We start from the raw sequence: 19,792 nt of genomic DNA, 5'->3' as shown, positions 1-19,792 counted from the left end.
CCCAGGGTCAAGAGGTTGACAATCTTTTTTTCAACTGCTTAATTACCCTTGTAAAAGGATGCTTTTTCCAGGAATAGCAGTCTGAGTCCCGCATTAACCCTTTAAGGGTCAGTGTCTTTTAAAACACAAATTCTTCCAGAATGTCCTAAGTCCTTGAAGATGAATCATTTTCCATGATTAAAGTGTTAGTGACACTAGGGCCTAAGGACAGAAGAGTGCATGAAGGGCAAAGGCTCAGCTTGCGCACGAGACTTCTTGCATATGGCTTGTAAGGGCCCTGGCAAAGATCTTTGCCTCCTTGCACATGCCTGATTTGGAGGGGGCATGGGGTGTCCCTTGGAAGATGGTGGGGTGGGTGTGCACAGGTTTAAGGACTATTCAAATAAACCACAACAGACATGATTAAAGTGCAAGTGAACTATATTTACAAAAGTATGATAAGTGTAACAATCATAGTGTACCTGTGTAACCGTTTGTGAATTTAGAACTTCTTAATTTTTCTTTCGCTAACATTTCTTCTAAGTGTCCCCTCTCATGCAGTCACTGCAAAAGCTCACCCACGGCTGAAGCGATGGAGTGCAGGTCTGCGCGCATCTCCAGCAGAATCTGCTGGACCAGGTTCTCCATGGAGTCCACTACCCTCCCCATGGAGACCTTTATGTGTGCACAGGTCAGCACCACTTCATCAGCCAGTAGGTGGACAGGCTCCACCTCATGTGCCACTCTGTTGAGAGCCTCTGACACCTCTGCCTGATTTTCCCCCATCTCTTGCTGTGTCTCCAGCTTCTCTTGGAAGGCTGATTCCAGAGGCCCGTCACCAGGTGCGAACCTTGCAGATACCCCTTCCCCACAAGTGCCCGTGAGCTTGGCTGACCCTGTCTGCTCCTGCTGTGGGCACATGTCCGTGCAGTGACCATCAGAATGTGAGACCCTTCCTAAACTAAATCCAATACCCACAGAGTTTTGTCTCTGGGCTGGTGGAGGGTGCAGATGTCTGCTGTGATGCCTCTACAGGGGATGGGGCACCTGGAAGGAGGTCCGCGATGTCCTCGCTTGTCTACTGTCTTGTCCGAGTACTTGACAGAGCTTCATGACTTTCGGCTTCGCCCTCTTCCTGGTGGCACCTGTATGAGAGGAAAGAGCGACTGACTGCATGAGCTGCCTCCAACATGGAGGAATGTTTGGCACTTAGGTTTCTATGACATGCATGGATCCTTACTGGATGGAGGCTGCAAGCCAATCTCGCCATCTCCGATGGATCTGCTCCACTCCGCCCCTACCAGCTGGACTGTCCACTTCTCGAAGTCAGTCAGTTCTTTTAAGTGTGGCCGGCCCCCTTCCGTCTTCTGTTATGGCTTAACTTCTCCTGTGCAAAGAGAGAAGATGGGGCTGAGAGTATAGTTGGGTTTCATGTATCTTTCTCATGCTTCCAGTCTTACAAATAACCCACAGGATTGTGTGCCATCTGATTAATGTACTATAGGTTGTCCAGAAGGGTTCTGGGCCAGCAACCTTCAGAGCAGTGAGCCATGTAGATCTAAGGTTAAGGCTGAGGGAGGCATGTCATTAGCAGTGCTTGCTGGTTCCCTCAATGCCTAAGCACCCCCTACCCCCCATTTTCCTGCTTCCCAGACAGCATGTGAGCTCTCTGTGTGGAAGGGAGGGACCCACAGTGGCCTCTCCACCTGCAGACAATATGGACTGCAGTGGGGCTATGAGAAATCACCTTATCAAGTTACCACTGAGGCCCATGTCCCCTGTACAATTCAGTGAGATGAGTGTGAGCAGTTGAGGGTTCACTTATCTTGGTGGCGTGGATTATGAGCTCATTCATCCTTTTTTTGGCATTGCAAGGCAATCCTCTGCTGGAAGCCCTGGGCACTGTCTGCCTGGAGACTTGCTCCCATGCATGGTTCGTCTCCCTGCTCGGCTGCCTCCTCTCATCTGGTGGATAGAGGACATCCCTTCTGGCCTCCACTTGGTTGAGCAAGATGCCCAGGGAGGTGGCGTTGAATTTGGGTGCCGAAGCTCTCTGTCCTCTTCTGGCCATCTCTTCAATCAGCATTTTGTAGGCTATTGTCCGACGCCTTTTAAATACGGCGCCTGGATATGATAGCAGGGTGCATGCCATCCTGCTCGCCCTGCCATGCAAAATGTTGGCAAACCCCTGACTGCAAAATTAATGAGGCTGGATCGCACAATACTGCGCGAATTCCCGGTGGCCTCCTGAGGTGGGAAACAATCCCTGACCCCACCCACGCCATGGGGCTTAGCCCTGGAAGTGAAAATTCTGCCCATAGTGTCCAACGTTAGATGTGATTTCATGATTGGACAACACCTGCTAAACAATCCTGATTGTGCTAAGAATTACACTGAAAACCAGTTTCAGATTGTCAGCCAGGCTCACAGTATGGCTCACTTACACATGCCAGAAGCTGTATATGTTCACACACTCAGCCCTATAATACACAGGGCCATGTTCTTTACAGACAGAAAGAACCTGTACACTCAGTGCACCTGTTACGGCTAAACAAAATAAGTGATAGCTATTCGCTGGTTCATTCTTCAGGGTAATACCTTGACCAATCAGGGTCAAGCTGCCAAGTTTAATTTCAAACAATGCTTAGCAGTTAACTGTCATTCACCATTAACTGGTGCATTCTCCGTGGCAACATCTCTACCAATCAGTCAGCACTATCTTCTCATCCAGAATAAAGTTGTTGCTTCCCCTGACATTAGTATTCTTGCAATTGTCCTGATGAGTGCAAGATGAAAAGCTTTAACAAAATGTCTTTTTTCAGCAATAATTGAGTTCTATACTACCAAAAGACTAAATATTTACCTGAATCATAAATCAGTAATAAAACATTATAAAGCAGAAATAAAAAATGTTTTACCTATCCAAATACAAAATATTGTTTCTGTTCCACAAATTACTGTACTAAAATGATGCCGGTGACATCGAGGGAACTGCTTCGGTCTGCACAAAGAATTTCCGGACAACTGGATATTTCCTAACAAATGATTTCTGGACTAGAGAGATTACAGAAACATTATTTTATGTTGGTAAAACTCTTAATGGAAATTGAGCTTACATTTTTAAAAGTCTACAGTAGCATGCTAACCGTGTAGATTTATTTCATACGTACATACAAACATACGGATTAGGAGCTGGATTAGGCCACTTGGCCCCTCAAGCCTGCTCCGCTACTCAATAAGATCATGATTGTAACTTCCACTGCACATTCCTGCCTACCCCCGATAACCTTTCACCCCCTTGTTAATCAAGAATCTACCTAGCTCTGCCTTAAAAATATTCAAAGACTCTGCTCCCATTGCCTTTTGAGGAAGAGTTCCAGAGACTCTCAGCCCTCTGAGAGAAAAAAAATTCTCCTCATCTCTGCTGTAAGTGGACGAACTGTGATCCCTAGCTCTAGATTCTCCCGCAAGAGGATACATCCTTTCCACATCCACCCTATCAAGACCCCTCAGGATCTTAAAGGTTTCAATCAAGTCATCTCTAACTCTTCTAAAAGCCAACCCACCCATCCCTAGTATTAGTCTAGTACATCTTCTCTGAACTCCTAATGCATTTACATCCTCAAATAACGAGACCAATACTGTACACAGTATTCCAGATGTCGTCTCACCAGTGCTCTGTATAACTGAAGCATAACCCCTCTACTTTTGTAATCAATTCCCCTCACAATAAACAACAACATTCTATTAGCTTTCATAATTACTTGCTGTACCTGCATACTAGCCTTTTGTGAGTCATATACTAGGATACCCAGATCCCTCTGAATCACATAGCTCTGCAACCTCTCACCATTTAGATAATGTTTTTTTATTTTTCCTGCCAAAATGGACAATTTCACATTTGCCCACATTATAGTCCATTTGCCAGATCTTTGCCCACTCAATTAACCTATCTATGTCACTTTGTAGCCTCTTTACATCCTCGTCACAGCTTACTTTCTCTTACTCTCTGTGTCGTCAACAATTTAGCAACCATACCTTCAGTCCCTTCATCCAAGTCATTTATATAAATTGTAAAACGTTGAGACCCCAGCACTGATCCCTGTGGCACACTACTCATTACACCCTGCCAACCAGAAAAAGACCCATTTATGGCTACCTGTTTCCTTTTAGCTAGTCAATCTTCTATCCATGCCAATATGTTACCCTCTACACCATGAGTTTTTATTTTCTAACTGTAGCCAAACATATGGTTAACTTTGTATTTTGTAGAGAGCTTTGGTCAAAAGTTACAACTGAATTACATGACCTAGTTATCTGCATGCCAAATGCAAGATGAAAATCTTTCAGCCACGATTGTAAAGAGATCTAGAGAAGTACAGAATAATAAAAATGCCGGGTTCTGTTGTTTCATGCAGGTGAGAAGAACAGGGGTTTGAGAGAGTACGTTTGAAATACTAGATTGTTAGAAGTAAGTAGAGCAATAATCTAATCAAGAAGTTTAGGTAATGTAATAACCTACAACAAATAATTCTGTCATTCAGGTGGCAGTTGAATTCTTGGTTTGAAATTGGCCCTGTGTGTTGTGTTTTAGTTTATATCATTAACATGTTATGGAGTGATTGTTTTTACTTTTGTGTTCACTTTTGTGAAGATTGTTTGATCCGTCTGATTATGATGTAGAAGGATTCTTATTCCACAGATCACTAGCTTATCAAGAAATAATTTGCAGTTGATTGCCAAGTTAGCTATGACCAATTGATTGACGACTTTGTCACAAGAATTCAGACCACCCTTTGAGCTCCTCCACCTTTTCCCACCAAACCAAACCTTGCCCTAGGAATTCCTTAGACCCATGCTTTTTCTATTATCTCTCCAATCTTCCATTCGTTCTTTGAGTTGAGCTCTGCCATGAAACCCATCTCCTGCTTCCTTGAACAGTTGCTGCTAAACTGCTGACCACCAAACTTACTTTCCTGGTCTTCATGCTAGCTGACATCCTAAAGGGTCCCCTCTCAACTCTTCTCCTCCACCCTTTCAAAACAACTATCAGCACTTCATCCTCAAAAATATAACATTCTTGATCCTTCTGTTCTTGCAGACTGCCCTCCCATTTCCATCTTCCCTTTACTCTCCAGAGTCCTTAAACATGTCACTTTCCAAATCCATATCTGAACTCAATGTTTGAATCTTGCCAGTTTCTGCCCATGTTGCAGCTTTGAAATGGCTCTAATCAAACTCATACTCTCTGACTTTGGTTGTGATGCAAAAGGCTAGTATGCAGGTACAGCAAGTAATTAGGAAAGCTAATAGAATGTTATCGTTCATTGTCAATTCCAGTGCACTCTTGGCTGGTTGCCCACATTCTACCCTCCGAAAACTTGAGGTCATCTTCTCAACATCGACCCTGTCAAGCCCCCTCAGAATCTTGTACGTTTCAATAAGATCACCCCTCATTCTTCTACACTCTAATGAATAAATGCCTAACCTACTTAGCCATTCTTGATAAGTCAACCTCTTCATCCCTGGAATCAGCCTAGTGAGTCTTTTTTGAACTGCCTCCAATGCCAGTATATCCATCCTTAAATACGGAGACCAAAACTGCCAGTATTTCAGGTGCGGCCTCACCAACACCCTGTGCAGTTGTAACAAGACTTCCCTATTTTTAAGCTCCAACTGCCTAGCAATACAGGCCAAATTTTTTTTTTTGCCTTCTTAATTACTTGCTGCACCTGCATGCTAACTTTTTGTGTTCCATGCACAAGAACACCCAGATCCCTCTGTGAGTTCTTGTGCATGAAGCACAAAAAGGTTAGAAGAGGTTGCAGTGGTAGGGTGGGGTGTGGCAATGGAGGGATTTGTAAACAAGGATACATAGGTGACTGACTGTGCAAATCTTAGAGGACAAGTTTTTAAGTAAATGGGATGAGATACTTGTTAAAATGCAAGGGGGAAGAGCTTGAGCAAGTTGGTTTGTATTGAGTGAAGTTGACAAGGCGAATGTTAATAAATCAAGCCTGGAAATGAAGAAGATCCAGATAAGCTTCAGTTGTTGCATGGTTGAAAATGGGTAAGTTAAAATAGATGGAGAAGGAAAGGATGTGGGATTGGAGCTCAGATGATTGTTATTTGCTCATACGGTGTGTTAATTGATTAGGTGTGAGATTTCTGGCAGAAGCTGACAGGCTGGTTTTGGTTTTGTTAATATTAAACATATTAAGAATGTTCTCGCCCAACTGAAAATTAATGTCAGGCAGCTTAGTAGCAAGGGAACTGATGGACCAAGTTGAATATCATCATCATACACATGGGGTCGTTGAGGTGAAATAATCCTTTTGATCTCTGCTCCTTGCCTATAGGAAATACAAGATGTTAAGTCAGAGATTTGATGTTGCCATGCTGAATCTTAATTATATTTCAGAAGGTCTGTTGATAGTGTGAATACTGTGAACCACAAAGACCAATTTCAACCTATAAATACTGAATGATTGATTCTCTTCATAAGATTGGGGTAGTCGGAAGTTAATCCTAGTCATCAATACTCCCATTTTCTTTGAAAATTGAAGTGGTGCAGTAGTGCTATTCAGTTTTAGAAGATATTACATTGGCTAATGTGTGAAACCTCTTTGAGTGAAATATCTTAAGTCTAACCTCTGATGAGTAGACTGACAGTAATATAGTAACAGTTTCAGGCAGGAGAAAATCTTTGGCAATCTAGCCCATATATCCACAGTATCCCTATGGTGCATTAATAATAAAAGCAAAATACTGCCTATGTCTTATGGTCTTATGGTCTTAAATTGCTGGAAAAACTCAGGTCGGGCAGCATCTGTGGAGAGAGAAACTGAGTTAACATTTCGAGACCAATATGACTCTTCTTTGGACTTTATGATATACAATTTATATTGGTGACTTGGCTTGGATGAAGGGACTGAGTGTATTATAGCCAAATTTGCTGATGATAAAAAAGACAAGTAGGAAAGCTAGTTTTGAGGTGAGCACAAAGTATCTGCAAAGGGATGTAGATAGGTTAAGTGAGTGAGCAAATATTTGGCCAGGTGGAGCATAATGTGGGAAAATGTGAGGTTTTCCACTTTGCCAGGAACAATGCAATAGCAGAATAATATTTAAATGGAGAGAGACTGCAGAGTGCTGCGGTACAGAGGGATTTGGGTATCCTTGTACATGATACCCAGATCCCTCTGTACCATAGCATTTTGCAGTTTCTCTCCATTTAAATAATAATGTATGTTGCTTCTAGTAGGCATAAATGAGCCACGTTAAGACCTCAGCTGATTATCTTAAATTGGTTGTTAGTGTAGCGCACTCAGGATTGTTCAGCAAGTACTGCCCAAAAGCGGAATCACAGCTAACATTAGATGTTTTGTTTTGGATTTTGCAAGCATGGGCTGGCTGAGTGGTCTGCAAGTGCTTGCAAAATGCAGGTCTTAGTGGACAGGTCACTAAAATCATCACAATGTTCCCACTGCTAAAAAGCAAACAATGTTGGGATGCGTGGCAAGAGGTCTAACATATAAATACAGTTGTAAAACTGTATTTGGCTGTGTTGAGGTGATATCATAGAATGATAGAAACCTACAGCACAGAAGGAGGCCATTCAGCCAGTCATGCCTGTGCTGGCTCTTTGAAAGAGCAGTTATGCTTGGTCCAGTGCATTTTCTGCATAACCATCTAATATTCAACTCCCTTTTAACAACACAAGAAATAGTAGCAGAATTATGTCATTGGCTCCTTGAGCCTGCCCCATCATTCAATATGATCATAGGTTCCCCATAACCATTGACTTCCTTGTCGATCAAAAATCTGTCCAACACAGCCTTGAACATATTCAATAAGCCAGCCTTCACTGCCCGCTGGGGAAGAGAATTCCAAAGATTAACAACCCCTGTGAGAGGAAATTTCACCTCATCTCCCTTTTAAATGGGAGATCCCTTATTGTTAAACTGTAGCCCCTAGTTCTAGATAGAGGGGAAACATTTTCTCAACATCTACCCTGTCAACCTGCCTCAGAATCTTAAATGACTCCATAAGACCACCTCTCATTCTTCTAAACGCCAATGAGTAGAGACCCAACCTGCTCAGCCTTTCCTCATGAGACAACGCCATCATCCCAGGAATCAAACTGATTTATTCTCTGAAATGCCTCCTATGCAAGTATACATGTGCGCAGTTCTCTAGGTGCAATCTCACCAATGCACTGTACAGTTGTAGCAAGACTTCCCTACTTTTATACTACATCCTCTTACAATAAAGTCCAACATTCCATTTGCCTTCCTAATTTCTTGCTGTACTTCTTGTGATTCATGTACAACCAACACCCGGACCTCTCTACTGCAGAATCCTCCAGTCTCTCCATTTAAATAATCATCTTCTATTTCATTGTTCCTGCCAAAGTGGACCCATTCTCTGCAAACAAAAAGACTATGTTCAAGTCATATGTGTTTTTTGAATTATCCGAGAGCATGGGGAACCTATAATTCTCTGTCACTTTCTCCATGGCAATGCCTTGATCAGTCAGAGTTGACTTGCCAGCCAATCAGCACCCCTTCTCTCCTATGGTACAAATTGTTGTGAATCATGTGAAATTTGGCATTCTTGCATTTGTCTGAGTGCAAGACGAAAAACTTCGACGACATGTTTCTCTTTTCAGCAATATTCAAGTTTTGTACTACCAAACGACTGTGTGTTATAAGGTCTATTTTCCCCTTGTGTTTTTTAAACTTGCAGAAGTCCTGGAGGAGATACTGGAGCCAGAAAGAAGAAAAAAAAACAGAAAAAGAAGAAAGAGAAGCCTAGTTCTGCTAGCACCAAGTCAGACTCTGCTTCAGATTCACAGGAAATCAAAGTTCAACAGCCTCCTTCAAAAGTGAATTTTTTTTTTAGATGTTATTAATTTGTTTACAATATCTGCAGGGTAAAAAAGAAATACTCAAACACTGGATTCCTTAAGTAAAAGTTCCTATAAGTATGTTTTAACATAAACACAGCTTGCAAAACTTCAAACAGACCAGTGCTTAGAATTGAGATAATTTATCTGCTATCTTACTCCTGACTAGTAAGTGAGATGACTGCTAGTGCAGATGCTGTACGCATCAATAGCAATGTTCTCTTGACAGCATGATTTGGTGTTAACCTAATACTGGCTTTTTTTTAATTGGATTCACTGCCTAGACTCTCTCGACCATTATTTTCCAATTTCATTCAATTATGTACCAAATAAAATATGTAGGTTAAATGCAAGCAATATTGGGATTATTTTGCTATCCTTATCTATCAGGGTGCTATTTGATGTAGAATTTGACAGTTTCTTTTAAAAATGCCGCTTTTGTTTTACATCAGTTGTTGCGCTGTGCAGGTTAGGAGATGCACCATTTCAGCAACAACTCCAAATTAATTTTCTTGAACGGCATGTAACTCCAGGGCAAGCTCTTTAAGCCTCGAGGGATACCAAGTGATTATTTTCTCTTCAATTTTTAAAGTAACCATATTTACAGATGATTTTGTTGAAGCTCCGTATATTTCCATTTCCACTGTTGAACCATGCCACGTACACACTGGGATGACTGCCTATGGGCTTGGCCAGTTCTTTTTAAATTCAGACTTGAGCTGGTTTTGATTTTACCTCCACTGGATTTTGAATATAGCCACTTGCTAGATGATGTTGAGAGTTTTTTTTCCACCTTTCCTTTTCGTTCAGCAAGAAACTCTTTTTTTAAACTCTCCTTCAAAATCTATTTCTAAGAAATCATTTCCTTGTTGAAATTTTCAGTTTGCTGGTTGTAACAAGCAAAGCAGCCTGTTGAGAAAAGGTTGTTGAGCAGTGCTGCACCTGAATCAATGCAGGAAAGTACAAAATTATATGGACAAGTTACGTTTAATTTACTGGACTAAGAAGTCCACGTTGTAACTTTTTAAAAAAAAAAGTCAGAATTCCAAACTCTTAATTAACTCTTGCTAATCACTTTCAAACTGTGAAAATGGCAGTGATTGCTGGGAGAGTGGAAATTCTTTAAAAAGTTTGTCCATTTGATCACAATCAGCGCCTTTTATTCCTAGCCCATTCCGTTTCTTTCTTCCTCTTTTGATTAATGCTGTGCATGGTTTCACGGGTTGTCGAAGCTCACGGCTACCCCAGTGTTATGCTTACTCTGGATGTGAGAGTTTAAGTAGTGAATCCTAGAAGCCTATTTCCATGGGGTATGCCTCAACCATGCACAACCCGTTCCCATCCAGCATTCTCTGGTTTGATTAAAGTTTGCCCACCCCATTCGTCTATAACATCACTTATGTAGTCTGGCTTGGCAGAGTTAAGGCCAGAAGAACACCACAGTGGTTGGCACCTAAGACAGGTCCTGAGTTTTCGTGATTATGTCAATAACACATGCCACTGGAGCCACAATCCAGCATTCTATATCAATATAAAATCTCGGTGGTTACATTGTTTAAGACAACTTTACTCTGACAGTATCATCACTCTGGAAAGGTTAAATTGTAGAATGTTAATTTTTGCGCTTATGTCTGACTAACATGATTGAATTGTTTGAGGAGGTGGCAAGTAGGGTTGATGGCTGGACTGCATTTTGAATACTGTTTCTGGTTTTTGAGACACAAAAGAGGACCTTCAGGTGCTGGAAGTAAGGCAGAGAAAAGCTAAAAAAAAAGGCTGACCTGAATGATAAGGCAAGACAGAAATGTAAGCTATTCAGTCTGTGAAGTAATTGTCAGGGAAATAATCTTAGAGGTACATATGATGGTTATGAGAATGGAAATGATAAATCCAGAATAATACTTCAAATTTGAATTAAATCGCCAAAGTAGGACAATGGGGCACTGGTTCAAACTAAAAATTTAGGATTGGAAATTCTTCACACAAAATTGTCATGTTAAATGGACTTTCATGTGGTGTACTGGAGGTAAAAATGCCAGTAACATTTAAGAAGCTATTAGATGCTGTAATGGCAGATGTTAGGATCCCTCTGGATGAATGAACCTACATGGACTGAATGGGTTTCATCATCTTTAACTGTCCTGTTGTGTTATGGGGCAGTCTATTCTACTCCCCAGATTCATGAAATACATATGTTAATTTCTGCAGCCTGACCCTGATGTGTTATGGCCTGCTGCAATGATTTTCCTTCCCCGCTGAAGCAGGTTCTCCAAGCTGGAATCCCACCAGGAGCCTAGTGATATTATTTTATGAATTGTACACTGGAAAGTTAAGTCAAATGTAGGCCATTAGAGAGGATAGAGCTCGCACTTCACCAAAGATATGCTAAAGTTCTGCAAGGTGATAACTTAATGTGTTCTTTACAGGGAGTCACCTAGAAATGGATTTGCTGATAAGAGTTTGATATTATTAGCCTCTTAATCCAATGAGCTTTATTTCTCCATAACTTTATAACACTGGACCTGTTTGCGTATTTTGAAAAACGTGTAGTGGTTAGAAGTGGGTAATAGTAGAATATTTAAAACATTTGCTGCAACGATTGATATATTACCTTGGAGAGCTTGATGTTACTGGATATCAAGCAGGCAAATGTTCCAAACCTAATACATACCAAATTTTGTTCAATTTTGGCCAAGCTTGATAAGGAATTTATTCGTATTTGTTCTCTTTAGAAAACAGAAGCTCTATATATTCACATACACTGATGTGTCATTTCAATATGTCAAAATGCTTTATTAGATTTTAAGTTGAATAGAAGAAGAAAGAAAGTCATTGTCAAAGTGGTGCTGATTTTCTTTTTCATTCGTTCATGGGATTTAGGTGTCGTTGGCAGCACCGGCATTTATTGCTCATCTCTAATTGCCTTTGAGAAGGTGGTGAGCTGCCTACTTGAGCTGCTGTAGTCTGTGTGGTGTCGATACACCCACAGTGCTGTTAGATAGGAAGTTCCAGGCTTTTGATCCAGTGACAGTGAAGGAACGGCAATATATTTCCAAGTCAGGATGGTGTATGAGTTGAAGGGGAACTTGCAGGTGGTGTCGTCCAGGTTTGGAAGGTATTAGCAAGTTGTTGCAGTACATTTTGTCGATAGTACATACTGCAGCCATGGTGCATCAGTGATGGGGGGAGTATATGTTTACGATGATGACACATCAAACACACATAAGGTGATTAAACCAATGTTATTTGTTGTCCCAAATTTTCTGTGTGCAGTGACAAAATATTCCAGCACAGATCGGAATATTTTGGGTACATCGTTCAGTCACTGAAAGACTTTAGAGTTACATACATTTTTGATTTTCCTTTTGAAAGCCTAAATTTAGTGCTTTTAAACTTGTAGTTGTTCAAAACCTATTTTAGTAGATTCCTAATCCTGGGTTTGGCATTGTAGTAGCTTTTCAGGAGCAAGTTAAGTCCCAAGTTCCGAAGTATATAACCACTAGCATCCTCAACGTTCTGTCTTATCCCCTTTCCCAACACAGAGTTAACCTTGCTTTGAATGGACATCAACTGCTGAAATATGCATATATGAACCCAATGTATGATATCCCTTCTTCAGTTTTACAACTTTCCTCCTCTTACTCTCCTTTGAATGGAGCAGATTCATGTTAAGAGTGGTTTCACAGACAACAGTGATCTCAACTTTGCTGATGTGTTCATTCCTCATAAATGAACTTACCGATAATGGAACTAAAGTAGTTACACCTGACCATAATTTCAGCTAACATCTGGATGCGCACTTTAGTGAAGGAAGGGAATAGAGAGAACTTGTTGGATTGTGATCATGTACATCCCATGGTTGCTGAGGTTAATTATAGAATTCCATTTCTGTTCAGACGAGGACCACCTAATTCATATAGAAATTGAATTTTATAGCCTCCCAGATTATTTGTGCCAGTAGAGGATGGTCATTATGGGAGTGGATCTGAATGGGATCTGGTCAAAGTGGATTCTGTACTACGCTATGTTGGCTTCATTGCTGTTTATTATTTTCATTAATGATTTAAATTAAGACATTAATGGAGCTATTTGTAAATTTGCAGATAACATGAAAATGTTTGCATAAAGAAGTTAATATAGACAAAATAAGTAGATTGAAGGATTATTTAGACAAAACGTTGCATTTATATAGTGCCATGAATATAGGAAATTGTCCCAAGGCACCCAACTTTTTTTAAACATCTATTGGTTTTAAACTGATGTTTTTTCTCATTAGAATCCCTCCGTTCCAATGCAAAAACTACAGGACATACAAAGAGCCATGGAATTGCTGACAGCGTGCCAAGGCCCTGGCAAGAGCCTGGAGGAGGCAAGCCAACACAGATACCACTTCTGGGACACCCAACCGGTACCCAAACTTAGTACGTTTAACACATATTCTGACTGACTACAGTACATGTAGGAGTCTTCTGTTGTCGTGAAGGGAGGATTCCTAAGCAAGTACCACAGAACAGGTCCAATATTTTGTTGGTTAAGATAGTTTATAAACAATGTAAAGTTACTGGATTTGGAATTCAGAGAAGAATTTAAAACCCACCATGACAGTTTGAGAATTTAAATTCTGAAAATCAAAAGCTTGTGCCAGTAAAAGTGACAGTGAAGCTGTTGGATTGTTGTAAAAGGTTTATTGAGGTCCTTTAGGGAAGAGAACCTGCCTGCTTTGGCTTGTATGTAATTTTAGTCTCACCAAAGTTGTTGACCCTTAACTACTCTCTGAAATGGCATAACAAGATACTCCGTTACCACCACCACCATCTCAGAGCAACTGGGCAGTAAATGCTGGTGTTGCTGATGATGGCCACATCTTGAGAATGATTTTGTTTTACTAAAAAGAGTGGCATCAAAATAACAATTATCCTGAAAATAGATTGATGTAGTCATATGTTCCTAAAAAATGTGCTTTTTTTTAACATATCGAAGCAAGTTTCTACCTTATTAATGCATCTACTACATTTTTATATTAAAATGGTTTCACGAGAGGTAAAACTCATTGTTTAGGGAAGCACAAAAAATAGTGGACTTCTGTACCATTAATATGATTACTCTCATGACTAGACCTTAATCTCAAAATGCTTTTATTAAACTTAAAGCTGTTTTTGTTCAAGTATGTTGATATTCATAATGCATACAGAATATTGAAACCCATAATCTAACTGATAGGCTAATGAGGGGCTAAAAGACTCCTTGATTTGCTATGTTATTATAAGACTGATTCTAGAACATATGTAACTTGGTGTTAGCTACGGAAACTATTAATGAAACTACATCAACTGAATAGCAATCAGTTCCATATCTCATCTCAAAACTTTCCTCAAATGCCATCTTAATTACAATTTTCTAATTTGAACTGATGTTTTAGTCCTGTTTACTCTATATCCTGCCTTTCCATCAATTTTCAACTCTTGTTGAAGTTTATAGGGAAGAAAAGCAACCATTCAAGCCGTTGAGTCTATGCTTTTTTTTCCAGCGAATTTCAGAACCAGGGGAGTACTGCTTTCTCCTCATATCCTGTATCCTCCCTATTTAAATATTTAATCTGGTTTTCTGAAAGGTACGTGGTTACTGCCTCAATCATGCACTGTGGCAAAGCATTCAATGTTCCAACGATCCATTTAAGCAACAGAATTTGTTCCAAAATCTTTTTCTGACTTTCTTTGTGACTATTTTAAACTGATGGCCTTTCATCACAGACTCCCAACTAAAGGAAATTGTCTTTCTGTATTCAATCTGTCAAAACTCTTCATAATTTAAAAAATCTTCATTAAATCTTTTCTCAGCCTTCTGTGCAACAGTAGAAAAAAGCCCCCATATTTCAAGACCCTCCTCATAAATGTAATTGTAGTTCCCCATCTCTGGGATCATTCTGGAAAATCTGCATTATAAATTCTCCATATCTTTAATGCCCTATCTACAATACTGTGCCAACTGAAGTATTGTACCCATCTAACTTTGAGTCCACCACTGTAGCTGTATTTGGAATTCAGATTTTTTTTCCTCTGCTGCTTGCTTCCTTGATTTTCAAACGTATCGGTCATTTTTATTTGGAGATAAAAACAACAAAAACTCATTACACTCCAACAGTTGAATGACTGAACTAACTTGCTTAGAATTTAGTGCAGTGCTGCTATTAATGCAGCTTAATACTTGATTTCCTTTGTTAACTACTATTTTGTACCCTTTGGCTTTTAGGGACTGGTTTGTTACCATTCTTGCATTGTATTGTCAATCCTTACACTTAACATATGACAATATCAAACATAGTTATTTTATTTTTATGATTCAATCTTCGTGTACCAAGTTCAGAAAGGTATAATATATACATTTAAATACTGTAAGCCTATTATAGGTAAATTGCAAACACTCCATATTTTTTCTATACAGGATTACTTGTTATTGGTGAATTAAGTTTTAATTTATCATTTCAGTTTTCCACAGCTTCATGAGCTATGGAGTGTTGAACATATAAATGGTTATTTACAGTGCTGTATATTCCCATGAAGAAAATAGTGTGACTGACTTTTGAAACTTCTGCAACAGGAAAATCATGTCTGCACACTGACTCCCTTATGTTTCTTACATTACTAAAATGGCTGCCTTGATTGCAGTATTGTAGACTGACACAAAATGGGATTTGTCATTTAATCATTTGGTTAAGGGAGCTAATTTTAATACTAAACAAGGTGGGGAAAAGAAGAGAACGCCATTTGAGTGCCACTCTCTCTCTCTGAAGAACAGAAGCACAGAGTGTAAACAGTTCATAAAAACTTGCAGATGCTATCAAATTGAACATTCTACTTTTAAAAGTAGAATAAGATTAAAAGCCTGTTGATTGGGAGATTTAATTGTGTAAAATAACTTGTCCAAATTTAATTCTATGATTTAACAACTTGTCAGGAAAATTGCTGTTTACTTACTCTCCATTACATCTCTATCTAAACACAGTTTATTTATGTTAACATCTACATTAAGTGCTGATACATTGTGTTTGCAGTGAATTTATGAAAGAATTCTCTGTTTTGGTCCCTATAGATGAAGTTGTGACAACTCATGGTTCTATTGAACCAGATAAAGAGAATATCCGTCAAGAGCCATATTCTTTGCCTCAGGGCTTCATGTGGGATACTCTGGATATGGGCAGTTCTGAAGAGGTTTGTAATTCAAACATTTTAAATTTTTACTAGGTCACTGCTGGTTTGCTTTCTTTTTTAAAATATGATCATTTTATCCAAAATTCTGTTTAGAATTTATTTGTACCTTATCCTCTCTCCTTGTTGCAAGCTGAGAGAATAAGATAATGTGGGTAATTTGCTTTACCAGCCTTCATCAGTTGGGAGGGGCATGGGGCTTGATATTGTAGTGGGCTAGATTGGAGGAGGTGTGGAGCACAATTTGAATCCAATCCCGACTGTTGAGATGAAAGGCTTTTCTCTCTGCCTGGAAAAGTCCTGTTGAAATGAGTCTGAGAATTCACAACCTGTGTCCCAGAAGATATGAGCCCACAACTAAATTGAAGGTGCCATTGGGACAATTGATGTGGGAAATTGAAATACAACTCTTGTGAAATTGTGTAAGTGAAGTTGGATCAGGATTTGCCGTTTATGTTTAGGGGTGTCTGCAATGGTACCTAAAGTGGCTTTGTAAATTATTTCAAAGAATTGTAATAGCCAATATAACGTAGGACTAGTGAATTACATCTGTCCTGGCCATAATTTATCCTTCAACCAGTACCACTGAAAGATTATCTGATCATTAACCTCCTTGCTGTTTGTGGAACTTTGCTGTAAGCAAATTGACTGCCGCACTTCCTTATACTATAACAGTAATTCCCTTCGAAATACTTCATTGGGTACTACGTTCTAACAAAATTAAAGGCAATCTGCGATAGTGGTAATGACTTGAAACTTATTGCTGATGAGGGTAGTGGAAGCAGAGACGATCAATGATTTCAAAAGGAAAGTTGATGGGCACTTGAAGGAAATTAACTTGCAAGGTTACAGGGATAGAGTGGAGGAATGGGACTGGCTGGCTTCCTCCAGAGATCCAGCATGAATTCAGTCGGCTGAATGGCCTTCTACTTCGTAAATTAGTCTATGACTATAATCCGACCAATTGCACCAAATAAATCCAATTCTAGTAGATTGTTTGAGGTATAGTTCATTTTATAAACATGTTCTGAAAACGTGGCTGCAGAATTAATTTCATCTGCATAAACCTACCACCAATGCTTTTGAGTGCATGAGTAGGAAGGTATGCCGTTGCTAATAAATTTTGTCTCAAAGATTTTAATAGATAATGTTATTAGCCACATGCTCAATCAGCAATATCTTGTTATTGTGTAAATAGCAACTGAAGGAATTTGAAATGATTCATCCTTTAATGTGAATTTCTTCCTACAATTTTATGATTGGGGCAGTGAAGGGAGTTTTATCTGTACCATGCCTGACATTGTTTGATCCTTGTATTAGTGCACAAAGTAGAAATTGTGTAGTTTCAAGCACCAGGATTCCTTGTTGATTATAGCATTCATACCGATTTTTATAAAAATGAACAAGACCATCTGTAATATTAGCTCAAACATCAGTAATAATCTATAATAAAAACTGATTTGGCATTTCCTTTCTCTACAGGACTCAGTAGTATTGAACATGACCATATGCAACTTTTTTGTCATGAGCTTACATAATTATGCCTTTCAACTGCCATCATGGAAAATATTTATCCATTTCACTTTAAATGAAACCTGGACTTGCCCCACAACTTCTGACTAGTGTTATAAGATTGTTGGATCTGAACATTTTTCACAAATTTAAAAAATTGAACATTCATTGACTGATATGAAGCATAAATAATTGTTTCTGTTTTTGAATCAAGCTTTACCCAGCTGTTTTTGCTTGCAGCTGAAAGAATTGTATACATTGTTAAATGAAAATTATGTGGAAGATGATGACAATATGTTTAGATTTGATTACTCTCCTCAGTTTTTACAGTGGTGAGTACACAATTCTACTTAATGCTGTCTTTTAGAACTTTTATTTTAATTTGGGATTAGTTAGGATTGTTCATCTAAAAGATGCATATTCTTTCAGGGCTCTTCGTCCTCCAGGCTGGTTACCACAGTGGCACTGTGGAGTTCGTGTATCTTCAAACAGAAAATTAGTGGGGTTTATTAGTGCCATTCCTGCCAATATTCGTATTTATGAAATGTAGGTTCTCATTTTATTGCATTTGTTTCAAATATCCTCATTGTTTCACAGGCTGTTTTATTTGTGAAAGCATCTTACAATTGAACAAAATTTGATTGCTACAAAATTGCCATCATTTGTTTATTGTTATGACATGGCAGATGATGTGTGCCAGCTGGACCAAATCCACAAGGGAGACTTGGCCACACTATCACAACGGTTTTGCAATTTGTATTTATTACGAGATGTGTGCACTGAATTCAGAAGCAATGAATCCACTAAGACCTTTAGAGATTTTAAAAATTAAGTTAAAATATTTATTAACAAAAGAAAAGATTTCAAGCACATACATAATACTACAATTGCTTACTGCTATAACAAATCCTAAAATTCCTAATTAACCTGACTCCCAGTTACACACCCCCTTTAAGGCAACAGTCAAAATAGATTTTAAATCAAAAATAAAACAAGCTAGCAAGTTACCACAGTATCTACTTGACAGTGGAATTCCAAAAGCTTGCCTCCAACTCCAATTGGACATGTACAAATGGCTGGAGGCTTTCCGAAGGCTGCTTCATACACTCCTGTTAGATCTTAAATGGCCCCCCAACATAGCCATACCTTCTCCTTTATTTATGTTTCTCTCTCTTTAATATGTAAATTCCATTGTTCCATATGTCTTTGAAACTTTACCTTTCCCATAATATAAAAATCTTTCATGTTGTCAATATTGTCAGTAACCTTTGGGAAAAATAAACACACTGCTTAGCCTTACTTATCTGGCTAGTTGTAAACATCCTAACACTCCTTTGAAATCCAAACAACCCTTTCACTTATCTAAAAATGCAAACGCCTTCACACTTTACATGCTAAGACCCCATTCATGTTTACTCATTAGCATTCCAAGTACATTTCTACACCTAACTTTTTTGATAATTTCAAGCTTGCAGCCTACCTGACTCCAAATGTAATTAAATCACACAGACTGAACTATCTACACTCACATCCATAAACGTACTTTACAATAAACCAGAATAATATGAAAATTATTATACTTTGTAACATTATCAAATTCTTTTTAATTTTTCTTTACTTTTTGAGAGATGAAATAAGTTGTTTATTTGAAATTTTTGAAATGTGTGTTTATGTTTAAGGTCTCATACAAGCTGGGGTCGTTATTTTACTCTCCTGTTACAAAATATTTCCTAATATGACTATTTTCCATATTTCCTTGTGTATGAGCACTTGATACTGCTACTAAAACAATTACCAATTGCCAGCATGTATTTTAAATCATCTGTAACTGTAGACTATGCAGGTCACTTTAATTCAGTGGAAATAATGCTTTGATAAATTGATTGTTTAAAATGCTTATCTGTACAATATCTATAAATTGGTTTTCATTGGAAGTACAGTTGCCTGACTGGTGCTCATGTAGCGAGATTTACACTGTTTTCAGTTTTCTTTGAAAGAGCACATGAAATGAATGTCTTAATTCCATACATACTAATATAATCCTATTTTCAGATATTTACTAGCAGAGACACGCAAAGCATTTGCGGTGAAGTATCTCTGTTGCAAGCTTTTTTAAAACTCTTCCCATGTCATCCTTCACTTTCCATGCACATCCCATTCTTTTCAGCCCTCTAATATCATTTCCATT

General features: G+C 38.9%; 1 protein-coding gene across 3 annotated transcripts in view; it reads left to right on the top strand.

Annotated features, from left to right (window-relative positions):
• nmt2 (N-myristoyltransferase 2) overlaps positions 1-19,792 on the top strand; it is a 55,323-nt gene that overhangs the window by 9,068 nt on the left and 26,463 nt on the right. For all 3 annotated transcript variants that reach the window (XM_078538434.1, XM_078538435.1, XM_078538433.1), the window contains exons 2-6: positions 8,728-8,866; positions 13,164-13,308; positions 15,977-16,095; positions 17,845-17,936; positions 18,034-18,150. In XM_078538434.1, coding sequence (XP_078394560.1) covers positions 8,728-8,866; positions 13,164-13,308; positions 15,977-16,095; positions 17,845-17,936; positions 18,034-18,150 — 612 coding nt within the window. The remainder of the gene's footprint in view (positions 1-8,727; positions 8,867-13,163; positions 13,309-15,976; positions 16,096-17,844; positions 17,937-18,033; positions 18,151-19,792) is intronic.

This window comes from Cetorhinus maximus, chromosome 3, assembly GCF_964194155.1.
Source record: "Cetorhinus maximus chromosome 3, sCetMax3.hap1.1, whole genome shotgun sequence".
Lineage (NCBI taxonomy): Eukaryota > Metazoa > Chordata > Chondrichthyes > Lamniformes > Cetorhinidae > Cetorhinus > Cetorhinus maximus.
This window is presented reverse-complemented; position numbering and strand designations above follow the sequence as displayed.